Below are 26,116 nucleotides of genomic sequence, written 5' to 3' on the forward strand. Positions count from 1 at the left end.
TTTAATAACTTCCCAAAGGAATTACTCCTTGGAGGCTCTGTAGCCCTCTGATTGCCAACGCTCAGATGTTTTAAATACTAAATAAAACAAACCATAGATGGGAGATGCTTTAGTTGGGTGCTGCGTTTGTGATCTTCTATTGTCACCTTATTGCTTAGGTCATGTTTTCTGTGTGTCATGGTTGGTGGCAGAGAGGACAACTGCAAAGTAACTTAAGACTCTTTTGGAGGAATTGGGGAGCACAACTAGAGGCAGTGTGGTAGGGATCTAAGCATCTTCAGTTATTTTCCTCCCAGGAAAATCTCTGAGATTATAAATCCCCTCTCCACTTTCACCAGCACCCCTATTAGGAATAAAACCATTTTAAAGCAGAGTTTTAGGGAAGAAAGTGACACAATTGTCAGCCATTGCCTGCAAAATAACAATAACATTTAAACAGTTTCAAGAGGGGATTATGGGAACAAAACACTGAACATGTTTTGTTCCCATAACAAATGACAACACCAAACTAGCAGGAATAGCCAATACTCTGAAAAATAGGCTTAAGATACAGAAGGATCTTGACAGACTTGAACGCTGGGCGCTATCTAACAAAATGAAATTCAATGGTGAAAAAAGTAAGGTTCTACATTTAGGCACGAAAATCAAAATACACAGCTACAGTATATGTGGTACCTCGCTCAATAGTGGTGACTATGAGAGGGATCTTGGAGTCCTAGTGGACAGTCACTTAAATACGAGCCAGCAATGTGCTGCAGCTGCCAAAAAAGCCAACACAGTTCTAGGCTGCATAAACAGAGGGATAGAATCAAGATCACGTGAAATGTTAACACCACTTTATAATGCCTTGGTAAAGCCACACTTGGAATACTACAGCCAATTTTGGTCACCACGATGTAAAAAAGATGTTGAGACTCTAGAAAGAGTGCAGAGAAGAGCAACAAAGATGAATAGGGGACTCAAGGATAAAACATATAAAGTACAGTTGCTGGAACTGGATATGTCTAGTCTTATGAAAAGAAGGACTAGAAGTGACATGATAGCAGTGTTCCAACATCTCAGGGGTTGCCACAAAGAAGAGGGAGTCAAGCTATTCTCCAAAGCATCTGAGGGTAGAACAAGAAACAATGGGTGGAAACTAATCAAGGAGAGAAACAACTTAGAAGTAAGGAGAAATTTCCTAACAGAACAATTAATCAGTGGAACAACTTGCCTCCAGAAGTTGTGAATGCTCCAAAACTGGAAGTTTTTAAGATGTTGGATAACCATTTGTCTGAAGTGGTGCAAGATATTCTGCATAAGCAGGGGTTGGACTAGAAGACCTCCAAGGTCCCTTCCAATTCTGTTATTCTATTCTAACATCAATCAGTAATTTGCACATTAAAAAGATTTCACAACCACATTCAGGGGTAAATGCAACTCAAATTGCATTGGTATAAAGTGTGAGCCTATATATGGGAGATTTTAAAAGTACAGTGGTCTCCTGAGTCAAACTTGACTTCTTGAATACAATCTGGAAATGATCTGACATGCCCTTATTTCAAAATATTTCTTTTTCAAAATCCATACTACTTCATACTACATGGAATAGCCTAATAATCTCCCATCCAATTACTAACCAGGCCTAATCCTATTTTCCTTCTAAGCCCAAACCAGGTCAACCACCACAGGAGGTTCCAGAACCTAGTCTAAGCTAGAAAAATGATCCTGTAAGATCATTCAACAATACCCTTGAAGAAAAACTAACATGTCAAATTTCATTTTTGTTCTCTCCTACAGTTAGGCTTACCCTGGAACCAACACATTTTTTAAAAAAATTGTTTCAAAACAAAACCACACTCCACCCATCCCTTCTTGTACCCCAATCATGATCTACTTGTAAGTAAAAATTGTTTGAAATTGTTTTCAGCAATGTCCCTCTAAAAACTTTTCCCCAAAACTATATATTATGATTACCATTCAGTCTTTTCACATTAGAATCCCTGGCATTATTTATGTTCAATCAATATAATCCAGGTTTATCTCTGCTGTTCCACATAGCACCATTCGTATTGCTACTTAAGAAATTCATCTGCAATCTTTCAGTAACATTTTGAGGGTCCTGTGAATTACAATGACAAAACTAGTAGCAGTTTTCTGTGGAAAAACACCTTCCAAAAATGCAGAACAAATTCTGCTTTGCAGTGCACATCCCAGAGGGAAGTTTAATATGGGAGACATATTACTATAACTGCTAGAGCAACCTCAAGCAAAGCATTTTAAACAGTTCTATTTTAGTACCAAAAGGAAATTTCAGCTTTAAAAATTAGGAAAATAGGCTATTAACATAAATTTCACCATTTAAAGAATCATAGGAAGCAGTGGTGAAATCTAAAATTTGTTACTACCGGTTCTGTGGGTATGGCTTGGTGGTGGGGTAATGTGACTGGGTGGGCGTGGCCAATTTTTTTTTTTAACTTTTAAAACCATTTTTTCTACAACCTCTTCAGTGAAGAGGTTGTAAAAAAATGCTTTCAAAAGTCTCTGACGATTCCAGCTGAGTTGCCTGATGGCAGAGGTTTTTTTTCTTTTAAAAGCCTCTGCGGATCAGGCAACTCAGCTGGGATCATCAGAGGCATTTAAAAGAAAAAAAGCCTCTGCCAATTAGGCAACTCAGCTTGGATCATCAGAGGCTTTTAAAAGCATTTTTTTTACAACCTCTGAAAATGCTTTTAAAAGCCTCTGACGATCCCAGGTGAGCCGCCCGATCATCAGAGGCTTTTTTTTTACTTTTAAAAGCATTTTTTCGGCCGAAGAGGTTGTAGAAAAAATGATTTTAAAAATAAAAAAAAAGCCTCTGATGATGGCGCGGCTCAGCTGGGCATGGGGGGGGAGGCAGGGATTTTTGCTACCAGTTCTCCGAACCACCCGCCTCCATTGCTACCGGATCGGGTGATCCGGTCCGAACCGGGAGCATTTCACCCCTGATAGGAAGGCTTGATAAGAAAGCTTTAACATACACATGCATTTCCTCTCCTGAACAGCTGATCCAGGGTACAGAACATGTACTATAACAGAAAATGCCAGACAAGCAATGTAGGAAAATAAGGCTCCATTGATGTCATATTTGGCAACCTAGTAGATGTTACTTCTGATCAAGTAACATTCTAAGCAGCTTAACTATACTTTATACAAGGATTAATAATGCAAAACCCTAACTTAACATTAAATGTTCAGATGCAATAGTCAAATGTGGCTCCCTGGTTTATCACCATCCTAACGGTTTCCTTTGAGCTTTTGATTTCTGGTTTGGGAGAATCAAGCAAGAGGTCTTAGTTCATATGGTACAATAAACACGCTATCAAAGTAACATCCATGGTCTGGAACCAAGTGAAAGCAATTGAGCAGCATGCACTAACATGTTGGGTTATTTAGTGTCAAAAGCCTCAGAAATGGTGGCTTGTGAGATGTAAACTTTTCCAATTTTTCTTTGTCATTCCACCCTGAAAACTTGATTTAAAAAAATAATAATAATCCTTGAGTTTTGACTACATAGAAAGGCAGAAAAATCTGGTAGGAAGACAGTTAAGAAAAAACTGAAATAATGCAATGCTTTGACTGCAATGTGCTTTGGGGATTTTGAAGGCTTCAGTGAGCAAATCAAGTAAAAAGCTATGTAGAACCCAATATATAGCTATATCCATTTTTATTTTTAAACTTTAGATTAGTACTGTGAAAACTTTTCCATAATTAAGGTATGGCATGTTAACTGATCGCTGCAGTCGGGCTTGATGGGCAACTCTATGATTCTATCTACTGACAAAGTATTGACAATCAACAAATGTGCTGGCTTCCTTCTTTGTTCTCTTGTTGAGTAGCAGAGAGGGTAAAAAATCAGCCAGGACCCCACATTTCTTTCTGTAGTTAATCTATTATGGTGTGATTATAATTAGCCATCCAAATCATAACTATACAACATGAATTCAGAAAAAGAGAGGGGATTTTAAACCCATGGCTCCTATTCTTTTTCTCCAATAGATTTTGTGTATAAATCACACAAATATGCTTCTCCCACACCTCGCCAGGCTCTCTTTCCTCAGCACTGCAGGAGGTTTTGCTTGTAAACAGCTATCACTTAGTAACACACTTAATCGGTTTCTGCTGGACCATTATTCATCCCAGCCTAGCCTTAAACTCTGCCCCTTTTCTGTAAGGCACCTCCCGAACAGAGGAAATTCCTCAGCTCTGATGTGATGTGAAACAAAACATGAGCTGCCATCCTAGGTCTCAGTCAAACTCTCTCCTCCCCAAACCCTCTTTTTCTCCCTGTGACACTTTCTAATAAAGTGGGGCTCTCCCTCTGCAAATCCACCCCTCCTCTCCTTCATTCTTTTCTGGTTCAGGCATTGTAACCTGATAGGCTGGAAATGCAGTTCTTTCATCTTCCATTTCCCACATCCTGAGAGTCTGGCGAGAAGAAGCCCACCCAGAGAAAGGAATGTCAGGCATGTGGCTTCCTTTCCCTCCCCCAATCCCCCATGTGGCTCCATTCACAAAGCAGATTAGCAATGGCAAAAGGGCCTCCATTGAGTCTCTCTCTCTCCCCTCACAATCCACCCCCTCCCCAACAAAAGGAAAAGAAGAAAAAAGAGAGAGGTTCCTAAGAAATATTAGCTATCCAGAGGATTCAACTCCCCTTTGGTCCTTTTCTTCTCCAATAAGGGGGAGAAAAAAAAACCACTACAAAAACTGGCTTTCCTCTCCTTTTTAATACAAAAAGAATCTGGGTCTGGAGCGTCTATTGAACTAAAGCAATAAATCTAATGATGGATTTTGTGTATCTAACATTTATATAATGGTGATATTAAAATCTCTGGGAAATCTTAAAAGTTCATCCAAGAGCAGATGATTAGAAAGAAATGGATGACCAAAAGAATTGAAGCCACAGCAATTCAGAATAGTCAATGTGGTTTTAGATACCTGCTTTTTGATTACGCCGACTTGATTCTTGTTTCTTCACTTTTCTGAATGTCTTATATGCCTTTATCACTCTCTCCAATCATTGGGAGCTATTTATCAACAAACAAGAAAATACGTATGTTCATATGTAATCCAATTCTAAGCACATGTTCTTGCAAACTTCAACATGACTTACTTTTCAGCAAACATGTAGGGCTCGGCTGCAAGTTTTAATCAAGTCGTATTCACAGATGGAATAAATTAGAGTTGAAGCTGGGGCAAAATACAATACCTATCATTTATATGCACGTATTTCTTCCTTTCATTAATGATTTTGATGGGTATATAATGTAGAAAGAAAGTATACTGCCTAAAACATTTAATACATAATCCTGGTCTACACTGTTTGATTCTGGTTTAATATTATATGCTAACCATTATGGTATCATTTCTGTGTAAGCCATGTGACTATGGCTTATTGAACAAGCAGTGGTTTAAAAATTCTGACTTGGCATTATGCATGAACCATATCTACGTCTAAGCTAAATACACTTAGAATCAAAAAAGAAATGGAAAATGTATTTAAAAGGTTGATATAAAGCAATGTGCCAATTGCTTGGCTATGAACAATAATTTCAGAAACATCTAAAATTTTATTTACTTTTCCTGCATTAGAGGATTACCTTACACTACCAGACAGAATGCTGATATTTCATGATAGCTATATGTCTGCTTGAATGATCTCAACATAGATTTTAGGAATAAACTAAGCAGTGCCCCAGGATTGGATGGGTAGTACGGTAGAACATTCTAACAGTCAAGGAAAGATACTCAGTAATGTGTGTTGTGAATTGAAACGAGAGAATATTTTTGTTCCCACCTTTAAAAAGTTATTAAACAATTTGTTAACTGTAATGGCGAACTCTCAAGGGGGGCAAAAAATCTAAGTAGCTCTAAAGAAAGAGGCTTGTGGTGAGGGGACAGGAAGAAATGTACATGTAAGCTGAGAAAGAGACATTATACTTCCAAAGGCCCAGCAGAACAATTGAGGGATAAAGCAGTAATTAGGCCTGATTATCATGCAAGGCAACTCTGGTTAGAGTGAAATGCAGCTCAAGAGAATGAAGAACTGGATGGATTGTTTCCAGTGTTAGGAACTGACCCTTTGATGTCTGTATGGAAGCTGCTTCTCAGCCAGGAGAACATACAGAAACATAAAACTTGGTTGCAAATATCATATATTTAACTTAACACCTTACTAGCAGAGCAGAGAGATGACCATGACAGCTGGATTAGAGGAAAGGTTTTCACATGCCCAAGACCCTAATTTTTGTCTCATCTTGAAGTCTTTTTCAAAATTCAATTTGTCAGTTTCAAAAAACAACTAAATAAATCAGCCCAGCGAAGTCAGCCTCTATTTCAAAGTTGCAGATATGGGTCAGTTTGAGAAAGCAAGAACTTAAAGACAAGGCCGTTTAGATAATTTAGACATTCTGAATGAATGCCCTGTCTTATTTAGTTGGTTATTTTACTTGCAAATGCATATTTTTCTGCATTTGGGCCCTTAAAAAGCCTACATTTTGTCTTTGGAATCTGGCTTCAAGTCCTGTCCTCATAGCATCACTGCAGGGAGACATAAGCAAATAAGAGGAATGCCAACAGCAAAAAATGTTTACATACTCCAGTACAGAAAGACACCCTTTGGTACCACTGAGCAATACTCAATGAACTGGCAATAAACTAGCATGCTGCATCCTTCTTGTTTTCCCAGTTCATGCTTTAATGAGCAATTAGAACTAGGGGTAGGAATGTAATAAGGTAGATCTCTTTCAATGACCTTTCACTTTCCCACACTTTCCCTCAACACTGTCAAACTATTTATTAAGTCTGCACTACTGTTAATCTTCTCATCATTCCCACCACCCATCTCCTCCCATTTATGACTGTATGACTGTAATTTTGTTGCTGGTATCCTTGTGATTTATATTGATATTGTTTCCTGATTGCTTATTTGTACCCTATGACTATCATTAAGTGTTGTACCTTATGAGTCTTGACGAATGTATCTTTTCTTTTATGTACACTGAGAGTGTATGCACCAAGAACAAATTCTTTGTGTGTCCAATCACACTTGGCCAATAAAAATTCAATTCAATTCAATTCAATTCAACTCAACTCTATTCTATTCTATGTCTGGACTGTGTTGTCCATCCAATGTTTGAGAGACTGCCTATGTGCTCTGAAGGCAACTACGGAGTCAGGGAAGGCCATACATGCTTTCCAGATCTGCAGGGTAATGAATGAATGCATTTAAGAGGTGAAAATATATCTGTGCAAAAGCACCCTACCAAAAGTGCTAAAGGAAGTGTAATAGCTTATAACCATCCTTGACAGCTTCTATTGTAATTTGAGGTGGCAATGGAGGAGGGGTTTTGTGAAGATATCACCTAGAAAAGTAGGTTACTCCAAAGTAGCACACAAAAAAAGGTATCAAGTTGGAATTCCTTTTGTGCACTGGAACACTCCAATAACTTGGAGAAAGGAAGCAAATGAACTGTTATTTACGAACACCTAAATTTACACGGAAGGAGAATTTTATGTACAATTAGTTCCATGCAGGAAACAAAAATGTTTTTTTCCTGCTGGTCACTCTTATATAGGGACAACAGCATTAAGCTATGTGGATGCTATTCTCTTAATGGATTTTAAGAGACTACAAACCTCTTAGGAGAATTAAGCAATTTCCCGTCCTGTACTATAATAGCACAGCCTTCTTCAGTCTGGTGCCTTCCAGATGTGAGTAGATAGAAATGGCAAGTCCAGTGGCTCTTAAGCCATGGGAAAAGATACATTACAGTATGGCCAACCATTAAGAGTATTATTGTGGAAAAAGTGGACTTTTTGAAGCTTTAAAATCTGCCATTATGGAAACTCTTCTCTTGCAATCCAATCAGCAGTATGCTAAATATTTCATAGTTCACTAATTTAAGAGAACTTTCCCCTATATCACAGGTGTCAAACTTAGGAGGTCACTTTGCCATCCACGTGATGTATCATGATGTTTTTCCCTTCACGGAGCTGGGGTGGGCATGGCCTGCACATGATGCATCTGGCCCGCAGGAGGCAAAGATTTATTTTCTAGCCTAAACTTGGCTGTGTAGGAAGTTAGCACCCACCCCTCTCCTAAGAAAATGAGATATTTTAGGAAATATTACAAGGGCAGAATATTTCCCCTAAAAGGGAGGCAGAAACTCAGGCCCCCCACCTTTGTCAATGGGCCATTAAGGCCTGGGCCAGTCTATTCTACATAACAAAGTTCTACCTCCTTCAGGCAGAGCCATAGTGGGAATTGCCCAAAGCCCTTTCATTACATCATCACCCAGCAAGAGTCAACCAAGCCTGGGACTCAAAAGACAACTTACAAAGTTACCGCTGCATGGCCCCAAAAGAGTCTGACAACCAATCAGAACACAAGCTCAAATTCAAAGCCCAACAGAGGGCATAAAACCCAGACACGCTCAGCATCTCTGCCCTTTTTTTTGCCCAGGATCTCAAGCCATGTGATCCTGTTCATCAACAAACCTTCTTTCCAAGCAACTTCCATGAATCCAGTGTCTTTTCCCCCACTTGGAACTGAACCCAGTTGGACATTTCTTCCAAACAGCTGTAAATCAGTAGTCTGTAGTCAATAGACAAGGAACCCCAAGCATGAATCTTAAAATAAGCACTTTCAGACAAACAGAGCAACAATATTTGTTTGAGGAAGAAGATCCTTTCCCTTTTCCAAAGCCATGCTTGCTTAATACCAAACTTGGCTAATAGTGTGTGGTGGGAATAGGCATATCTTTTTCTTCCTCTCTGGTCCTTTCAAAAGTCCCTGAACAGTGTGATGCTGATGTAGGCAAGGAGCCTTTCCCATTTCAAAGCATAGCATGTGGAACCAATGCCAATGGTCAAGTTCTGCACAAAGAGTTCTGGCATCTCTGGGGTAGATATGACCTGTCCTCTTTTGGAATTTGCCCTCCCTCTCCTAATCTTTTGTCACTTAAAAAAATTCTGGGGACTAGGATTGCTGTAAAATACATTTATCAGTGTGACCTTTAGATTTGTTTCCTATTAAGGGGCCACTTACTACTCACCTAAATTACAGTGGTAATCCATAAATATTCAAGATATTCAAGATATTCAAGACCATAGATATTCAAATACTTTTTATCTTTCTTGTATTCTCTTATCAATTCCATGAACTTTATATAAATGAGAAGCTTTTGTGAATAGAAGATAAATGTACATGTGAATAAGCCCTTGGATATGTAAACTTGACCGAAGGAACCTCAGTGAAAGATGGAAACTGAAACTGTCATTGACATTTGCTTCTATGAAATGTCACATTTCAGATTTGCACTGATTTGGGGCAGTCTATTTGCCAGGACACAGACTAACTTCCCATCAGTTTTCAGTGAAGTTGTGCTGTTGGGCAGCTACAAGCAAAGCCTATTTACAAAAGACTTCTGTACACGCTCATCTGGAACTAATGGCTGTCCTTAGGATAATACCCAAAGGGAAATAATGCCTTGGGGTAATAGAACCTCTTCCTGTTGTAAAATCAATCTCTAACTGTCCTTCACTAAGGCAAATCCAGTGATACTCACGAAACATTTATCTTAATTATTTATTTATTGGACTCTCTTTGGCATGTTGACACAAATCAATGCTGACATATAGATCACAGGAAACAGTTGGAGAATTTTCTGTTGATTATATATCTGTGCAAGTCAGTTGATGCCAGTTAGTAGGACAGATTTGTCTAGTGTTTGTAAATAGAAGATTAGCTCAAGGACTGTCAGGTTGCCATTCTTTTCAAGAATTCAGTAATCATCTGTTCAGAACAAGGAACAGGCTATTTGGTGTTGAATCACATGGCAGCTTAGAGCAAGAAGATTGGACACTTTCAAAGAGTCATCTGAAGTTTACTTAAGGTAAGCAGGTCATGTGAGTTCCAGCTATCCAAAAAAACATGGGATAGGCATAGCTATACACATGGCCACCAGTGAAATCCCCTCATGACCCCTTTCCCAGGCAGAAGTCTGGAATCTAGGCAGAAAACAAAGGAAATCAACCATCTAATCAGGCAAGTGTGCTAATAATCAACTACTAACAGAAAGAAGCCAGCAGGACAGCTCATTTAAGGATATAAATGTTCATCAGTACATACTCAAGGGAAGTCTCTCCGCTCTGACTTTTGTCTTTTAATTATTCCTTTTCACCCTGAGTTTTGTGTCTGTTTGCAAAGGGAGGGTTGGATTTGTTCTTGCTGAAAGGTTTTAACATTCAGGTTAATATATCCACTCTGATTTACTTTAGCTGGATATTTCAAATGGGTGATAAAAGAAAGGACCAGAAGAGGCTGCTTGCAGGAAGGCAAAGGCCAGAATTACCTCTAGGCAAAATGAGCAACTACTGTACTTCTAGCAACATATTCCTGAAAGCAGTAATTATCCATTTCTATTGCAAGAGAAAACCTTGTCCCTTGACATATGTACAGTACTGTAGTTACATGTAGCTGCCTTCCTAGGCTATCCTGCAACTTCAGGTACCATGGAAAACATTGTGGTGGTCTTACTTTAGTGGTGAAAAACACTCAACTACCAACCCAGTCAATTTGTGTATCTTCAGTGGAAAAGGTATACCATTTTACTGGTCTGATTAGCTGCTAAAATATCTTAGATCAATCTTGGGGCTTATTCCCTTTGGTCTACCAACAATTTTTCTTAGTTTTGGTATGCCATACCTTCCTACTTCTAAAATAAAATATAAAATTAAACCACTTGGTCTAAGAAATGGGGCACATAAATAATCTCATCTATTTATGCTTCTCCAGTGACTTAATTTTTTAATATGCATAATTTTAGTGGACTTGCAAAGTGTCTGCAGTCAGGCAATAGATACTGGCTCAAATGTGACCCTTAGTGATTTAAAAGAAACCTGGCATGAGAGGTTGATAGAATACAATCTTTTGCGTATTCACCATTTACTACACACGGTGTAATTCAAATGGTATGAATTATTATGGGGATTATATACAATTATATAGAATATTTTTTTTAAAGGAAGGAAGGAAGGAAGGAAGGAAGGAAGGAAGGAAGGAAGGAAGGAAGGAAGGAAGGAAGGAAGGAAGGAAGGAAGGAAGGAAGGAAGGAAGGAGAGCTGCTTTCTATAAGCAAAAATCCACAATTGCTAGTGATCCCAAACTTACAGTGGAGAGGTTCCTATCTCAGGAAATGTATTTATTTACACAGACTATTAAATTTATAGAAAATGGCAAGAGAAAAAGAATGATGAAATCAAAGGAGACTCCACTGAGCAAGGGTAATATTTTGCCATTCTAAATTAAAATATCCAGGCGGAAGTAGTATTAATCCACCAATTATTGCCCGTTACCAGAGTCTGTTGCTGCTTCAGTTACAAGCAGTATAGGTCATAGCTTAAAATGTGACCCTTGCTTAATTTGTTTGCCATGGATTGAATCTGACTTCCTGCTATTTTTTTTCACTAGGGACAGATGCTTATCATGAATTCAGTACTGATTGAGTCATCTGTTTTGTAACTTTCTCCCATTAAACAATTCCAAATTAATCATTTGTTGGGCAACTGATTTTTTAAAATCACTTTTATATTTTGATTGAAAAATTGTCCCTTGGAAGTTACGGAGAATTTTGAAATGCCCAAGGCTGCCAGCCAATTGTTATAGTGCAGTTTTGTTCCTTATACACAGTACCAGTTTTCCCCAAGCATGAACTAAGGAAGAGGATAAAACACAGGGCAACTTGTCAATATATGAATTACTAGAATTTTCACTTTTTTCATTTCACCCTCCTTGCAGGGTTTCTATCAATAAATTGTTTTTTATTCTGAATTTTTAATATCCTTTGCTTTGTATACGCGATATCCTCACTGGAATTCTGTAATTTAAGAATTAACTGCATGTTTACATAGAATCATGGAGTCTGCCACTCCAAATGTACCTAAAGGTTTAAGTTTTTTTTAAAAAAAAATATTGATAATGTAGAACAGGGCTGCCAAACTCCTGGCCCGCAGGCTGGACGCATCATGTGCTGGCCATGCCCATGCCCGGTTTTAGCAAAGGGGAAAAAAGTCCCGATACGTCATGTGACGCCGCCGTGATGTCACGAGTTTGAAACTCCTAATGTAGAAGAATTATGCTTTTTAGTACAACGTTCCCAGTGCCCTCTGGATGTTTGGGGTCAACATTTCTACAATCTTCAAGAAGAGCCATAGATAATGTTATTTATGGGTTTTATAGACCCAGACATACGAAGAGCCTCAGGTTTGGAAAGATTATATAGGTAGTCCTCAACTTGCGACCACGACGGAGCCCAAAATTTAAGTTGTTAAGTGAGAAATTTGTTAAATGAATTTACCCTATTTTACAACTTTTCTCACCACATTTGTTAAGGGAATCCCTGCAGTTCTTAAATTAGCAACACGGTTGTTAAGTGATTTCCCCATTGATTTTGCTCGTCAGAAGGATGCAAAAGAGGATCACATAACTCCGGGAAACTGCAACCATCATAAATGTGAGTCAGTTGTCAGGCATCCGAATGTAAATTACGTGACCATAAGTCACTTTTTTCAGTGCTGTTGTAAGTTTAAATGGTCACTAAATGAACTGTTGTAAGTCGAGGACTGCATGTATTAGAATGTTATTAAACTGAAGGAAATAGCCTCCTTGCATTTAAAATTCCATAAGACTATTTCACTTGAATTAATATTACCTATTAAAACAAAAATTGCATACAGAAGATGGAGACAATTCTTTTGCAAAATAGAAATTGAAGAAAACCAGGCAGTGTACCTAAACATAACTCTGTCACCTGTTTTTAAAATGCCAAATGCTGAGTATGGAAGGCTTTTTTTTTTCAAACTTTCTACAAAAATTTAAAAGATGCATGCTGGAAAAAAATATATAAATGTAGACTCTTTGTTGTTGTTTCATAATTTTCATGTAGGAGAATTGAGAAAAATATCAGTAAATTTAAATTCAGTAAATAGTTGTGAATTAAAAGGTATTAACTATTTTCTCTACTACTTACTCCTACAATTTTGATATTATTATCCTCTCAAAATAATGTGAAGTCACAGCTTCCAGTTCTTTAGCTGATGTTGGCCTTCATACAAATCACATTTTTCCCAAGAACCTAGGATGTTGTAATGTATTAGTATGCTATATAAGTAGATCCAAGCAGTGTGACTTTTTTGCAATTAACTGATGGAAATTTTTTTCAAAGTGCAGATTTTCTAAATGCTGCCTATGATCTTTTGACATGGCAGTCACTGTACCAAGAACCACTGGGACTATCACAGTAGGTTTATGCCATAATCTTTCAATTTCCAGATCCTGATAATTTATTATCTTCTTCAATTCTTTGTCTTCTATTCTACTATCCTCTGGCATTGCCACATCAATTATCCACATTTTCCTCTTTTCAATCAGTTATATTTGATGTGTTAAGAGGCAAGACTTTATCAGTCTGTATTCGGAAATTCCACAAAATTTTAACCTGCTTATTTTCAACTATTTATTCAATTCCCCACCAATTTTACTTTACTAGCACATAATTTTATAGATGTTCCAGTGAATCAGTTTGATGACTATATTTTTGTTTACAATCAGTTTGTGCAATCTTCTTGCATGAGACGAATATAGTATCTATTGTTTCTTCTGCTTCTTTGCAGAATCAGCATTTTGAATTATCTGATCATCTTTCAATTCTGGTCTTAATAGTTTGAATAGATTGCTCCTAAACAGCCAAAATCTTTTTTTAATGATCCAAGTTTTTTTTATGTTCCAGTTATAAGGCACTGCCAGATTTTATCTTTACGCACATTCCCTTTGATCTGTTGTACAAATTGGCTACATGCTTTTTCTTGACATTATTATTATTTACAAACAGCAGAGATAAGATGCTGCATGAAATGCTTGCAGCTTACTGAATGAATAAATGAATATAAGACCACATAGTCCTGTGATATTTTATACAGAACATAAACCACTATTTATTGTATTAAATAGTAAAAAGGTTCATTGTCTGTCTGTCTATCTAATCTATTTTAGCCAAAAGGTATTAGACCTTTATTATCCTTTTTCATTCACAAAGTTACATATAAATTTATTAAGCATCTGTTTAAGTACATATTATATGAGTGCACATTCTATATTGTGTTGAGGGCTAGGAAAATATTACCTCTATTATGAAGCATTTTCCATTTTTTCCTGAAATACCTCATAGGATAATTATAGTGAATGATGATGTAGTGCCACAATCAGTATCAGTTTCTATGTTGATTTGGAAAAGTGGTCAGATGCTTTTTGTTTCTGCCCAGTATGTTTGTGTACATGTGCATGGGCCTGTTTTTGGGACACATTTAATCCAGTCAGCTAGTATTCAAACAAATCTCCTTACAGCAGAATACAATTAAATTAATGAACTGGGTCAAAAGTCACCACCCACTTTCTTCAGAAACAGCTTGGAGCCTTGCCCACAGCACTTCCTGGAATTCTTTAACCAGAAAAATATTGCAAAGGCTTCATTAGCCCTCCTCTACTGGCTAGGCATGCCTAGGTTTGTGTGGCTTGACTACTGGGGCCAGGGTCTGTGAGGTGTGTTCCGTCCTGCTAAGTCTTGACAGTGAGCTCAGTAATACAGAGGGTTGTTTTTACAGCTGCTCTTTCTATTTAGTTCTTGGAACACTAGGTAGTGGAGCAATATGTGGTAATTAACTGGGTTTTGATGTTTCCATAATAGGGCTGACCGGATAGAATTATTTGAATCCTATGCCAAATGGGGGCTATTTTGAGTTAAAACAAAACTCCTGGGACTTTGGGAATCAGTTCAGGGGATCAGTTGCTCCCTTTTCTAGATGTACCTACCATTATTTATATATATATATATACACACACAAACACAAACACAAACACACACACACACACACTACCTAACACCCTACTGGAATTTCTAGTAAAACACAATCTATTTAATCAGTCTTCAAAATATGTGTGGAATGGTGCAAACACCCAGTGTTTTTATAAAGAAATAACACTGCACACCTACTCATACACACAGAGGGATGCTGGGTTTCATCTGTAGCAATTTAGATGTTAGCATCTGAAATTCTATAAATGTTAATAGACTGACTCATCAGAAATCTATGCTGGTAAATTGTTTATCTTATCTTTGGAATTCTGGAAAGCATCTCATCAGCCAACGTCTGTAAAAAGACACTCTGGTCAAAGAATTCTCATAGGGATTTCTCCTTTTTACTGAGTAAAACTTAATCAACTAAGAAGAGCTCATCTGACAGATTTTCCATGATCAGATTTTCAGGAAGAGATGAAGTCATGACAAGATTAGCATAAGAATTCCAATGAGGCTGACTTCAGCCAAACATGGCAGACTTTCCTAGTGCTGATGATAAAGACATTTGTTGTTATCAGAAATGGCCATCATGCTTGCAAGATAACCTTGCATTAAAGACTGAGTTGGATCCAATACAGCATTATTTGAATTTGTACAAAACAGGAGGAAAATTAAGCTTCATGCTTGTACTTAGTTTCCCTTATATATCCATATATATCCATATTCCATTATATATCCATATTATAATTTTAAAATATTTCTCTAAAAAGACTATTTTTAAATATAATTCCCTGCCAATTCCTAATTATCTTCAAATAATAATAAAGCTGAATGACTGTAAAGATGTAGTTCTCTCTCACCAACATGATAACAAAGTACAATAGATATTACATGCTAGAAATTCTTTGAAATCCATAAGAAATACTGAGAAGACCAGCCACTGCTAGACAGACTGGGATAATGGCTGGAATTGAAATGGCAGAGGATCATGTGATTTTCAGTTACTTTTTTTTTGCCTAAAAGCACAACCATTTTGGACCCTAAGGCAGTAACTCCTAATCAGGGCTTCTGAATCAGATCCATTGTTGACAATGGCCAGGCTTGATAACACTAATAGAGGGCCTATATTGAGTTCTTTTGTGCAAGGCTGAATTAGCATAACGGTAGTGGAATCACAGAAATTAAGGATTAGAAATCTATGGAGATTCTCGATCCAAGGTCATGATTGTCCCAAAGGTGCTTTTCAAAAGGCAACTGGATTTTTTGGGGGTTTTTTCCTTGAAAATGTTTTGCTTCACATCCAAGAAACTTTATTTGGTGTTATTTTATTTGTTTTATTTATGTGGTGGATTTACATCCAGAAATATTTCAGTGAGCATAACTGCTCACTGGGATAAGCAAAAAAAACCCACCTAAATTCCTATTCAGGAACAAAATGATTTCTCCATCTCAGACAGTCATTTGTATTCAGGCAGCCAGGTACATTCTTATTATATATATTGGATTATCTTTTATTTTTTTCAAGATACAAATTTTACAACAGAATGATTATGAAAATGAAACCAAATAAATCATATTAGTATTCTAATCTCACATCACCTTCCACATTCATATAGTTTTTGTAAAATGAGTTAATAAATGCAGAATTCTGTCTTGAACATTTTATACTCAGTTGATACATGGTTTAAATACTGTTGGAAGTGCAATCCCAAAATCAATCTCTTTCCCTCCCATTTTCTCTTTTCTTTACCATGGGATATATGTACTCCTTATTTCTTACATGAAAATAATCTGTCAGTTTCACTAGTATTTATAGAGTTTCACTTTCAGATTACTGTAATAATTGGCTTCCAAGTAAGTAGTGATGCTTGTTTTTAAAACAGCTGTTCCTCTTCAACTTCATTGGAAAATGAAATCTTGCACAACAGCTTTTAAAATTATCTGTGCAAATTCCCCTGTATAGTAAAATCAATATCAAACTTAAATTGACAACTTGCCTTCAACATCTGCAGGTTTTTATTTTTGTACAATGCCCATACTGATCTAAGAACAAGACAAAAATTGCAAAACAAAAAACAAAACAAAAAGCTAGCAACAGTATCAGCTGATGAAAACAGTCAACTAAAGGAACTTTGTTAAATTGCTGTAATTGCAAAAGTGAATAGTACACAAATAAATTTTAATTAAAATTAATGTAGTACAGTGTGGAATATAGGGATTTATAAGTTTATTTATACTTGCTCAAATAAAGAGTCATCACAATGTAGTTTTTGTAAATAGTTAGGAATGTTGTTATACTAGTTCTCCAAAATTAAAAACCAAGTAGTTATTAGAGAAGCTTCTGTTGACAATGTGCATTCTTCTTTTCTAAGGAAAGAGTTATACCTCTGCCTTAGAACCTATAGCCAGCAGGAAATTAATATAAAAGTATTTTGACTATTGTGTAGCTTCACATAACAAAAATCATGGCCCAATTGGATGCTGATAACATTCATTCTATTTTTTAAAAAAATCTGTTATGATTTAGAACGTTTTTTTAAAACTATACTATCTGAACTGGGTGGCTATCCTGTGTACCTGAAAAATTACTGAAGGACCTTTCATAAACAAGATTAGTCAGCCAACTATTTTTGTAGAATTCACAGAACTGGTGCTTGGAAGCTTAACTTTTTGTTGACTTGGTTCCACTAGAAACCAATTGGCCACATAAGCATCTATGATTTTATGGTGGCTTTGTTCTGCTTGTTTTATGTTTCATTATTAAATCTATTTCCCTTCAAATCAATATCTGCTATTTTCCTACAAAGATGACTCCAGCGAAATCTTGTGCGAATGGCAGACAAGATGCCTATTAATTTTGATGGATAAACTAATAGTAATCTAGCTTGTTGGACAGGTTTTATCCCTTACAGTGGAAAGGACTGGCGTTCGATTTAATTGCCACTTTATCGTTTTGTTAAGTTTCTTGCACGTATTGGTATTTACTCGGAAGAAAGCAGAGTGCTGCACTTGGAAGTTCTGAACAGGATTCCCCCCATCAGAAGCCATGAGTCATTAGGAGGAGTCTTCAAGCAGAGTCGGCGTGGGTGTATCTGCAGCCGTTTCAGGGAGCTCCTCGCCATACGTATCTACGTGTGGCAGGGAGCTCCCTGCCTAAAAACGACTGCACGGTAGGCAGCAGAGATGAAGAGATGCACCCACTGAATGTTACCCCCTCATGTTCCGACAATGACACAATGGTGAGAAAAAGACGGGCAACCATGAATGCATTTTCCTTACATTAAAAAAAAAAAAATCAATCCTCCAAGGACTCCCTCTCCTCGCTGCCTTCTCCCTTTTCCCGCCAAGGATCTTAGCCCTTTCCAGCCCCCTCCTCCCGGTCTCCAGCTTCTCATTCTTACCCTCTCCCCCCCCCTTTCCCCCCCTTCTTTGGCGCCGTTTTCTTCCCGCCACGTCGAGCCTCCTCAGCAGTCCATTCTGACGAAGAGGCCCGGCGCGGGCTGCCAGCTACAGCAGGGATTGGCCGAGGCGGCGCCAGTGGGCGGAGCCTTCCCGGACTGGAGACCTGCCCGCCGGCTCTCCCCGGCTCCACCCCAGCTCTGCTCCCTCCCACTTTTACTACAGGCGGCTGAAGCCGGGCCGCCGCGCCACACGGGAGGGAGCAGGCTGGCCCGGCACGACCCCGCCCGCAGCTCCCGCCCGTGCCTAGGAGACGGCAGTTGTGCCGCCGCCGCTGCCGCCGTCGCCTCCTCCTCCTCCGAGACATTGCCGCTGCTGCCAGCCCCGGCCTGCCTGGAACACGCGGACGGGGCGGGGATGTTGCTCTCTAAGATCAACTCACTGGCCCACCTATGCTCGACGCCCGGCGGGGATCTGCACCCCGTCAAGCCCCTGCCAGGTCAGCTGAAAAGAAGACGGAAAGGAAGAGGGGAGGCGGGAGGTTGGAACCACCAGTCGGGAATGGTCGATGGATGGATGGATGGATGACCTGGAAATACCTCGGTTTAAGTGGCTGGATTGGGGTGGACTGATTTTTGTTTTGTTTTTGCTTTTGTTTTGCTTTGCTTTGCTTTGTTTTGAGGAGCGGGGGCAAGGACATGTCTGACAGGGTTTAAATGATCTTTCCTTCCTGCTATTTGTAGGAAAGGAAAAGGAATCCCTGGAGAAGCTGTACCAAGTGGGCCCGCTGCTCGGCAGTGGAGGCTTTGGTTCTGTCTACTCAGGCACCAGGCTGGCAGATGGAGCTCCGGTGAGTGATGGGTTTCTAGTGGAGTGTGCCCTCTCGCAGCCTCCATCGTTCCCTATTGTTTTTGCCCTTCCCGCCTCCCCAGTAAACTCGCATATTCTCCTTTCTTTAGCATTGGCTGCTGTCTATATTAATTTTTATTCTCTCCCCCTTCCCTTCCTGTATTTGAAGGTGGCTATCAAGCATGTGTCCCGGGACCGGGTTTCTGAATGGGGAGAACTGGTAAGTTGTGGGGAAGGGAGGAATGCTTGGGGTTTGTTACTGTAGAAAGATATTCACAGTCAGTATTGGATGTTGAGGTTCAACTTGTATTCCTTCTCACAAATCATTTTTTCCTCACCCCCTTTTCCCATTCTTTATGCAGCCTGGTGGAATGAGAGTACCCATGGAGATTTTGCTGCTGAAAAAGGTTGGCTCTGGATTTCGAGGGGTGATCCGCCTGCTGGATTGGTTTGAAAGGCCAGACAGTTTCATTTTGGTTTTGGAAAGGCCAGATCCTGTTCAAGATCTATTTGACTTCATCACAGAACGAGGTGCTCTTCCTGAGGATTTGGCCCGTAGCTTTTTCCGTCAGGTGTTGGAAGCAGTTCGACATTGCCACAGTTGTGGTGTCCTGCATCGGGATATCAAAGATGAGAATATCTTGATTGACTTGAGCAATGGAGAGCTCAAACTTATAGACTTTGGATCTGGGGCACTGCTCAAGGACACAGTGTACACGGACTTTGATGGTAAGTGTTCTTAGTTTTAATTCAAAACTGAGCTAGGAGGTTTCATTTCTGAAACATAGTGTTCCCTAGCCTGTGTTTTAGGTAACTTCACAGCAATAGAACAAGTTCTTCCTCTGATTTTAACGATTTGTCTTTTCTCTGAAGTATATTTGATTCTCATAAACCATTCCCTGCATAAAATTGCTCTTGCCCAGAGAACTAATGCCTATTTGTGGCTAACCTACTGCTGATGAGATTGTTTTTCTATTAAATCTGATGGGCTCACAACCTTACTTAAAAATGTAGAAAGGAAATGCCTTGGGAAAAAATCTATTGCAGATTGTTTTCAAGTTATGATTACTAATTCACCTGCTAGATATAATGGATGTATGCTAAGTTGCATGTAAAATATTCATGCAATAGTCTTTATGTTTTAATGATAGTCTAACTACAAGTCCAAATAAAAATATAGATGTCATGCAATTTTTCTGTGTGGTAAGAGTGAAGAGAGGTTTTTGTATTTTGTCCTTCCCTGTGATGTCTGAATATGAAGCCTAGATGAAAAGGTTACTGTTAAAAGCTGTATTTGCAGACTCACTAAATTAATCATTTCAGTAGAGAAGCTGCATTTTGTAGGGCATGAACGTTGTGAAATTTGATCTAGGAGTGATCATTTTAAAATAACCTCACCTAGGGCTAGAAATGCAAATAAAGGTCTTTTGAAAGCAAGTTTGTAGTGATAGGAATTTAAGCATTAATATTAGAATAGAAATATGATCTGCTTGTGTATTCAAACTGTTCCCAGAAAACAAAACAAATGCTTGTGTTGCTAACAGACTCGTGGAAGACTTAAGAGCCGTTTACTTCAAAAATCACTGCTGGTTTGCAGCTTGTTTGTGTTTTTTGGTCTGAGTTCCCAAATGGCACGCGCTGCCTTGAATTTTTTGTTTTGTTTTTAATTTAACGGTTAATAACCAGGATGGGTTTGCTGCCTTCTTTCAGGCGCTTTCCCAAGCTTCTAGTGCCCCCTTGTGGATTATGAAGTATCTTTTTACAACTCAAAGTTTGTAAACAACAGTCACGTGGATGGAAACCAGGCAAGCAGCTTTGACCTCAGTATCCTTGCTTCCTGCCAAGAGAGGGAGGAGGGAGAGAGATCAAGCACTACAACAAAGACATCTAGGCAAGAGGTTTCTGGCATTGCACTTACAAGCTGCAGTCTAAATTTTTTTAAGATATAGGCAAATGATATAAAAGTTCCTTTTAAAGATGAAATACATACTAATCTTTTCATGATTGAAAATTAGATCTTTTTTCATTCCTATGCCTCTTGATTAGTGTCCATGGAGACTGTCGAAATTTATACCTATGTATATCTAACTATAAGATTTAAGAGTACTTGTGTCTGAATTTTGTAGTTTTTTAAATTTTTCCTGATGATCTATCATCTGTTTTCAGGCACTCGAGTTTATAGTCCTCCAGAATGGATCAGATATCACAGATATCATGGCAGATCTGCTGCTGTCTGGTCACTCGGGGTATTACTCTATGATATGGTGTGTGGGGATATTCCTTTTGAGCATGATGAAGAGATTATAAAAGGCCAGGTCTATTTTCGTCAAAGGATTTCTTCAGGTAAGTCTTAATTTGGGGTGAGTGAAATTCTGTCTGGAATGCTGATCACAAATAACTTGTTTAGTATATTGGATAAGCAGTAAGCAATAATATGCATGTGCCACTGTCCATAAAGCAACATCTTAAGATTTGAATTTTTGATGACTGCTTTTAGCCAAGGTTTAGAAGGTAGCATTCCTGAAAACTCAATCTAAGAAATTTTGATTTTACATAACCTTGGCAAAGTAATTAAGCATGGATGAATGGATGTTTCGGCTTCAACAGTTTCAGCTGTGTAAAGCAATCTCATTTTATTAAATAATCTATGGAGATTTTGCAGCAGCATTTATAATGTTCCATTTTGTAGATGTTCTTCATCAGTGAACCTTTGCTAATTTTGTATTTTCTTTTGTAGAATGTCAGCATCTCATTAAGTGGTGTTTGGCTCTAAGGCCTTCTGACAGGCCATCCTTTGAAGATCTTCTGAATCATTCTTGGATGCAAGATGTTCTCCTGCCTCAGGAAACAGCTGAGATCCATTTGCATAGTCTAATTCAAGAATCTAGCAAATAGTGTGTCTCATCCTTCTGAGGAGCAAAACAAAATTTTGCCGTATTTGATCTGGTGGAGTGAAGACTTTTATAGAAATGTGACTCATCTTTTTCCAGACACAGGCTGCCTGATGACTTTCTAAGTCTGAAGAAAACCCATTTCTTGTGGGAGAGTGGACTTGCTGTTCAGGAGTCTGACTTATAAATCTTCTCACCACTATATGAATTGGACAAGCCGAATCCTAGAATATGAAATGAATGGTGCAAAGAACTAGAGATGTTTGGTACAAGAGAAGGGAGGGAGTTAATGATTTGGATCGGCTACCTGCCTTCACTGTGTTACTACTACCATGTTCTGAGTGCCTTCAATTGCAAACTGAGCTGTGCTGGGGGAAAATACTTGAACATTCCTTCACTGCTGCTTTCTCACAGATTTACCTGTCTTAAAGTTTATTCCAGTTTCAAAAGAACTACTTCAGAATGAAGGAGATAATATTAGCAACCCTAATTGCTGTCCAGTATAAACTCTGTGTTTGCTTTTGCTGCCTTTTGAACATGAAGGCATCCTCTAGTGCACAAACAATGCAACTGTAAATGTAAATTTGTACAGAATACAAGAACAAAAATTGGTGTACAGAAGATTGTAGTTATAATATTTTTACTTCAGTGTTTTTTAATTTATTTCTAGGGTTTTAAAAATTGAATATCCTAACTGGTAGGATTTTATTTATTTTATTTATGAATCATGCGAATTCTTGGCATACACCTCACTGCTATAGCTGTTGACCTGTTCTGCTATGTTGCATCTACTTCTGTTTCATATTCTAATTCTTCTTTGATTATGTTCTGCCTTTTTGTTTGATATCTTGCTTCTGTATGGAACAGCTGACTGCCCTTCCCCATCACCTGTAAATATTTCCAACTGTTGCTGTTCAGCCTCTCCAAATGTTTGAGACTTTTTAACTGGTGTTGATGGGGAGGATATGTATAAATAGCATGTGTATATAGTGCTGTACTTTGAAAGGGAGCAAGATGTCCCGGACTTCAACACTGTCAAAATTTGTTTAAGTAATTTGGTGTGTAGTCTGCTGTTTTTTTAAAATAGATAATACTGTACAGGGAATTGAGAAATGCTATTTTTTTTATACATGCTGTTTTAAATAAAAATGGAATCACTTGATTTAATCAGTCTACTGGATATTTAATGGTTATATGTCTTACATTCAGTTGTATAAAAACTTTAGTTCTAACTGTATAGTAAAGCACTGTCATCCCTCTGATTATAAACTCTCAGCAAAACAATGATGTGCCTGTGATGACATTTCAGATATAAATTGCCTTGGCTACCAATATTTAGTTTCTACTGCAATACCTTATACATAAAATCCAACCTGATATCTCTATAATTCTGCGGTATTAGAGCTTTCAGATTTTTCTTCTCTGTACAGAATATTGACCCTGAATGGTCAATATCCCCTGAGTGGCAGCAGGAATAATAGCATCTAAGAAAGGCCTTGGACAGCCCAGCATAATACTACCAGACAGAAGTTAATTTCTGCAGTTTATCTGCTGCTCAGTTCTGAAAAGACAATGGTTTCCAATAAAAAAGTAATTAACAGAAAATGTATCCAAAGCCAAATGACAGTTTAGTATTCATTTTTGCTTACAATAAATGAATGATCTTATAAATGGGCATTCAAATAAAAGACCTATGCGTTATTAGGTCTGGGTCTCATTAAATAATGGTTAAAGTTTGTTGTGAGACTTGCCTAAATTACTATGTAGTATGAATATATTTAACAAACAAGTCTTTCTTTGTGATATGTTATTTTAAAAAACCCTTGAGAACTCTTCATCTCCATTAATTGAAGCTGCTCTCTCTTGCTATTTATTCTAAAACACATCAGGAATTTTTCTGATTATGGATGTTGGTTATAGTTCAGAATTCCTATAATGCTTGACTTGTTCTTCGTGCTATCATTTTGTTCCCCATTTTTATTCATGCAAATTCATAAAAATCATTGGCAGGCAGCATTTACATCCCAACAAATTTCTAAAATTGGTCAGGACTATAGTATCCCAGAAAAATATGGTTTTCTTTCTTGGTTAACTCATTGATCAGTTAATAGCATTACAGCCTTACAAGCACTTATTTATTTTCTAAATAGTAACCAAAATGCAACTTTTTTTTTCTATTTGTATTTGGACACTTTAATGCACAACTTAGTATTACTTTAAATGACTCCTCATTCTCAGAACTGCACATCAGTTTTATTTAGAAATATTCTTAATGTGCCATTTGAAGTTCAGAATAAATTCTTACTGGAATTGACTACTTAGTAAGACCATTGAATCAAATGACACAAGAATGCAATGTTCCCTGCCATTTTCCTTCTCTAAATTGCATCCAGACAGGATTTTATTACAGTTATGATTATAGCCTATAGGTATATGTTGCATTGGTAAATGATAATTGAACTTTGGATCTATCTCCTTAAAATAAAAAAACAAAATAAAACTATATACACTATGTAGCAGCCTATTTGCTTTAGCAATGAAGAGTAATGTTCTTTCCTACACTCAATATGGATGACATCAAGTATTTATATACATTTAAGCTTATAAATGTAAATCTACTTTTGTCTCAATAAATGCTTGTTAAAGAAATCTTCCTACAGCGCAGACAAAGCAAAACCAGGAAATCAAGATGTACAAAAGCAGATTCATTTACGGCTTCCTTCTATGTCTCATTTCTTTTTATTATTAAGATTACGGCCATCTGTGGAGTTTTTGTATGAATAAACAACATGTGTCCTTCGGACTTCCAATTCATTTTGGCAACACCAGCTACAGTATTTGAACTGCACGTTATGTAAAATGTGCATAGGTTTACATCAGCTGAACCGAAGAATACTAACTCCCATGGGTCTGTGTGATAAGATTGCTTACAGAAAGCGTACAACAAATATTGTACATGGCTGCCACGCCGTATTGCCTGAAATGCTCTTTAAAGAATAGATTGCTAGGCACCTATTTTGTTATCTTTTGATATTGAGCAAAACTTTAAAACATCTTTTACATTTGTTGTATTTCTATTGCTATACTGTTTTTTTTAAATCAACTTCACCTCTTTTATCATTCTTGGATTTTCTTCTGATACCATTTTTATACTCTGCTCTAATAGGCTGACAGCAATATATAAGAAATTTTCCTTGATAATATGATAGAGGAAAGTAGATATACAGCATCTTTCATGTAGTGTATTTGATCCTCCTGTACCCACCCTTTGCTATCATACCCTCTCTGGCTGCAAGTATTATTTAAGAATGGCAAGCGTCTAATTTACTGGTGATTGAGGGGTTTCCAGAGTACCGTCAACTTACTTATGCATCATAGAATCAAGAATATAAACCCTGTCAAGCACCTTAGCTATCTCTGTTCCAGAATTCAACCAGACTGGCTACAAGATTGCCTGCTTCATTACGGAGAAATTACCAGGCACTCACTGTAAACCAAATTGTGTGGGGTGGATCAACTTAAGTCTGTCTCCCTTAGAGAGGACAATAATGAGCATTATTCTAGTCTGCCAAGATAGTGATCTAGCCATGCAAAAAGGCTGCTATTAATGTTCTCCATTCTCAGATCACAAACTAACTGCTGAGGTAAATACCAAGTCCAATGTGTGCTCCTCCCCCAAATGATTGGTGATATGGCTTAAGGCAGGCCTATGGTTGTCATGGCAACAAAGGACTCCCAACCCCTTCCCAGCCTCCAAGACATAGGTAACCCGGGCACATAGTTGGGGTAATTGATTAAGGCTGAGGATCTCAGGGAGAAAACTAGCTGGGCAGCAGGGCATATAGTAAACTAGGACTACCAGGACCTATCTTCATAGCAATAGCACTTAGACTTATATATATATACCACTTCACGGTGCTTTACAGCCCTCTCTAAGCAGTTTACATAGTTAGCATATTGCCCTCAACAATCTGGGTCCTCATTTTACCCACCTCGGAAGGATGGAAGGCTGACTCAACCTTGAGCCTGGTGAGATTTGAACTGCCAAATTTCAGAAATAGCCTGCAGTACTGCATTCTAACCACTATGCCACCTTGGCTC

General features: G+C 38.0%; 1 protein-coding gene across 1 annotated transcript; it reads left to right on the plus strand.

The window, feature by feature from the left end:
• The first annotated feature begins 18,306 nt into the window (after positions 1 to 18,306).
• On the plus strand, positions 18,307 to 23,182 carry PIM1 (Pim-1 proto-oncogene, serine/threonine kinase). Its single transcript, XM_034414684.3, has 6 exons — positions 18,307 to 18,774; positions 19,019 to 19,125; positions 19,294 to 19,344; positions 19,487 to 19,853; positions 21,291 to 21,467; positions 21,862 to 23,182. The coding sequence occupies exons 1-6, from the start codon at positions 18,693 to 18,695 to the stop codon at positions 22,017 to 22,019; spliced, it is 942 nt and encodes a 313-aa protein (XP_034270575.1). The 5' UTR covers positions 18,307 to 18,692; the 3' UTR covers positions 22,020 to 23,182.
• The last annotated feature ends 2,934 nt before the right edge of the window (positions 23,183 to 26,116 follow it).

Source organism: Pantherophis guttatus, chromosome 3 (genome assembly GCF_059756535.1).
Source record: "Pantherophis guttatus breed Tessera chromosome 3, ASM5975653v1, whole genome shotgun sequence".
Lineage (NCBI taxonomy): Eukaryota > Metazoa > Chordata > Lepidosauria > Squamata > Colubridae > Pantherophis > Pantherophis guttatus.